At 49.2% G+C, this 3,940-nt stretch overlaps 1 protein-coding gene across 1 annotated transcript in view; it reads left to right on the top strand.

Annotated features, from left to right (window-relative positions):
- The window catches only part of LOC105512038 (tyrosine-protein phosphatase non-receptor type 18-like), a 17,459-nt gene that overhangs the window by 2,552 nt on the left and 10,967 nt on the right, over nucleotides 1-3,940 (top strand). Inside the window, exons 3-7 of the mRNA XM_011942293.1 lie at nucleotides 50-182; nucleotides 1,894-2,074; nucleotides 2,333-2,409; nucleotides 2,497-2,592; nucleotides 2,707-2,745. Coding sequence (XP_011797683.1) covers nucleotides 50-182; nucleotides 1,894-2,074; nucleotides 2,333-2,409; nucleotides 2,497-2,592; nucleotides 2,707-2,745 — 526 coding nt within the window. The remainder of the gene's footprint in view (nucleotides 1-49; nucleotides 183-1,893; nucleotides 2,075-2,332; nucleotides 2,410-2,496; nucleotides 2,593-2,706; nucleotides 2,746-3,940) is intronic.

Below are 3,940 nucleotides of genomic sequence, written 5' to 3'. Positions count from 1 at the left end.
GCCCCGGCCCCGCCGCTCCCGGCGACCTGGCGGTCCCCTGTGACCACAGCAAGGAAGGGGCTCTGCCGCAGGGCGAAGAGGAACGCGGAGGCCGTGGCGTGGTGAGGGTGTGGACGCGGGGCCCGAATCCACGTGTGGTCCCGGCGGTCTGCCTGGCCCCTCTGACCGCGGCTTCTCCCTTGGTGAAATGGGGACATGAATGACCAAAGGATTCAATGGTGCGGGTGAAAAGCGCTTAGCACATAGTGGGCGCGCGCTTCGCAGGGGCATTCGTCGCTGCCTGTAAAGATTCTTCTAAACGTGGGCCAGGTGCGGTGGCTCACGCCTGTAATCCCAGCACTTTGGGAGGCCGAGGCGGGAGGATCGCTTGAGCTCAGGAGTTCAAGACCAGCCTGGGCAACACAGCGAAACTCCTTCTCTACTGAAAATACAAAAATCAGCTTTGTGTGGGCACGCGCCTGTAATCCCAGCTACTAGGGAGCAGAGACAGGGGACTCGCTTGAACCTGGGAGGCAGAGGTTGCAGTGAGCTGAGATGGTGCCCCCTGCACAGCTGAGATGGTGCCAGGGCACTCCAGCCTGGGCGACAGAGTGAGACCCCATCTCAAACCAAACCAAACCAAACCAAAAATCTAAACGTTACAATACGGGTAGTGCAAGCCCAGCGTTAGGAAGGCTCACACAGCATGCTAGGTGCTGCACGCTACAGTCAATGACCTCGTTAAAGTGTAATAGCTTATGCACCAAACGTAGAAACATACCTTACAAATGTGTAAATTGAGATATGGTGATGCATATCAAGTTTAGCAATATATGACAAATACATAAAAATAGTATAAATGACCGTTTATACAATAAACATTGTATAACTGCATAAAACAATACAACGAATGAATATAACAAAGATTATAATTTATAAAATGACCAAAGTTATTTGATAACTTCGTAAGTAAATATACAATATGTAACAGATAGTTATCAACCTAAGTAATTTACACACATGTAGAAACATTGTATATAAGAAACTAAGAAATGCATAATAAATGTAAAATACATAATTACACGATATAAGAATGTGTGTAACAAACGTGAACATAATACCCATGTGATATGTGACATCAGGCGACTGGGTGGGTTCTGAACCGTGCACAGCGCCCAGGGCCTCACATGCCGAAGGCTGGGTGGTGAGGGCACCCCTACTCCCCAAGCCTGCCTCCGGCATGTGCAGGAATCACTGGGCTCTTCTTGGTGCTCCCACTACACAAGGGCATCATGAGGGCTTCAATGACCCAATGGACCAATTAAAGCACTTAGAATAGTGGCTGGCACACAGACACTATTCTAAGTGGCATGGGTGTTACTTATTATCATTGAGATTATGAATACCTGACGATGATGGTAATACACGATTCACTAATTATTATTATAATCTCCCAGTGACACAGTGCCTCTGGTATCTTGAACATAATATGTTATCCATTATAATGCCTATGCATTGTACGTTCTCTTATGTTTAGTTATATAACCCTTAATATATTTCATCGCAGTTATTGCTTACAGGACAGTGTTACAGATGGAGTGTGCAGGGGGTGGGTGCCGAGAGGTCTGAGTTCAACCCTCACCATGTGACTTCCTGGTTGGGAACTTCCACAAGTCGCTGAACCACGTGGTGCATAAACTTTGCAGCCTGCACAATGGGGGCCTCAATAATAGTACCCACGTGGTAGGAACCTGTGATTATTACATGATTATTACATGCCCTTAGCACAGAGACTGGCACAGAGGAGGTGCTCTGGTCGCTATTTCTGTATCATTATTATTAGGCAGGCCCGGTGCCATCGGGGTCTGCACTCACCTCCCCAGGCCACTGGCTTTGTATCCTGTGCGTGCCTAGGTGGCCCGGGACTCTGACCTGGCTCCTCTCCTGTCTCCTCCCCTCCCCGGCCCACTCATGATGCTCTACCAGGACATCCAGGCCCGCTCGGCCGCCTGGAAGGCTGATGGCATGTGCTCCACCAAGGCCGGCAGTCGGCCAGAGAACATGAGGAAGAACCGCTACAAAGACGTGCTGCCATGTAAGTCGGGGCTTCGGTAGGGAGCCGGTGCAGCCACGCATGCACCACTACTGTCCAGGCATCAGTGTGCACTGGAGTCACCCACTGCACTCTCCTCCCAGAGCCTCAGCCTCTGCACTGCTCAGCAGCCCACCAGGGCACCTTGGTGGGATCTCTGCAGGTGTGTGGTCCCCTGCTGGCTTTCAGCCAGGGGGCTGTCAGACCCTCGGTCACCCTATCCTCCCCAAACTCCACGTTTCTTACCTTATCTGCTGACAGATGATCAGACACGAGTAATCCTCTCCCTGCTCCAGGAAGAGGGACACAGCGACTACATTAATGGCAACTTCATCCGGGTGAGGGTTGGGGTCACGGAAGGAGGTGGACTGGGAGTGGCCGGGGGTGGACAGCAGAATCTCAGTAGTGAATTCGGCCTTCACCAGGGCGTGGATGGAAGCCTGGCCTACATTGCCACCCAAGGACCCTTGCCTCACACCCTGCTAGACTTCTGGAGACTGGTCTGGGAGTTTGGGGTCAAGGTCAGCACTTGGGGGCAGGGCACAATGGTGGGGTCAACATCTAAGTACCCCCTCGGCGTTTCCCTGGCCCCCTCACCCAAATCACCTTCCTCTCCCCTGACCCACCTTGTCTAGGTGATCCTGATGGCCTGCCGAGAGATAGAGAACGGGCGGGTAGGTGTCCTCTGCCCCCAGGTTTCATGTCCTCACGCAAGGAGGAGGGAGGAGGGATCTTGCTGGCTCCTCCTTGACCCCAGGACGTGAGGGTCCAGCTCTTGGAGTGACCTTACTGTGGCTCTGTGGGAAGCCCCATTGTTCCTCTAAGTTTCTCTTGATCTGTTATTCACCCCCCAGTGTTGGCAACCCCTCTCCTGCTGGGCTTCCCAGCCATTGCGCACCTTAGATCATAAGGCTCTATTCTGACTTCTTCCCCTGAAGGCTCTGATCTCTCTCTCCACCTCACTCCCCCTTATTCACTCCACTCTAACAACTCTGGTCTCTGCTGTTCCCTACATGTTCAGGGATGGCTCTGCCTTAGGGCCTGTGCCTTGGCTATTCCTTCAGCCTAGGACATCCTTCCCCATGGCTTGCTCTATCACCTCCTTCAGGTCTTTGCTCAAATGTTAACTCCTCAATGAGACCTTCCTGGGTGGCTCTTCACACCATTTTAAACTCTCAGAACTTCCACTCTCCCTCCTTTGTCCTACTTTTCCTTTTTTCTTCACAGCTCTTGCAAACTCCTAACACACTGGATAATCTACAAATGTATTATGAACATTGTTTATTGTTAATCTCCCTGATTTAGAAGGTAAGATCCGTAAGTCCAGGGATTTTTGTTTTGCCTGTTAACATAAATAGTTAATAAATAAATGCATGTCAACAATGAAGGCTGAAGGCACATAGCTTCATGTGGTTTCTACATTCTTGCCTGCTCCATGGATGGGGTGGTGGTTCCCTGGGGTGACTAGCTGATGGCGGAGCCTGTATGATCTGTAGTGATGTCTCTTTCTCATTCCTGATTTTGGTAATTTGTGTTCTCTCTCTCTGTCTTTCTGTTTCATCTCTCTGTCTTGCTATCTCTTTTTTCATGCTCTTACCTTTTTTTTGTAAACAATGTATTAGAACACAGCTACACTCATTTATTTACGTATTGTCTATGCCTGCTTTTATGCTACATTGGCAGAGTTGAGTAGTTGCAAGGTGAATAAATTATATGGCCTGTAAATTCTAAAGTATTTATCTGACCCTTTATAAAAGTGTCAGCCAATCTTTGGACTAGAGATTTTTTTATTATTTTTTCAAAGAAACTGCTTTGGTTGTATTCATTTGTATTTTGTATTCATTTTCTCTATTGCTTTTTTCATTTTCC

The sequence above is a fragment of the Colobus angolensis genome, unplaced genomic scaffold (genome assembly GCF_000951035.1).
Source record: "Colobus angolensis palliatus isolate OR3802 unplaced genomic scaffold, Cang.pa_1.0 Scaffold209, whole genome shotgun sequence".
NCBI lineage: Eukaryota > Metazoa > Chordata > Mammalia > Primates > Cercopithecidae > Colobus > Colobus angolensis.
The sequence above is the reverse complement of the archived record's forward strand: the minus strand, read 5'-3'. Positions and strand labels throughout refer to the sequence as shown.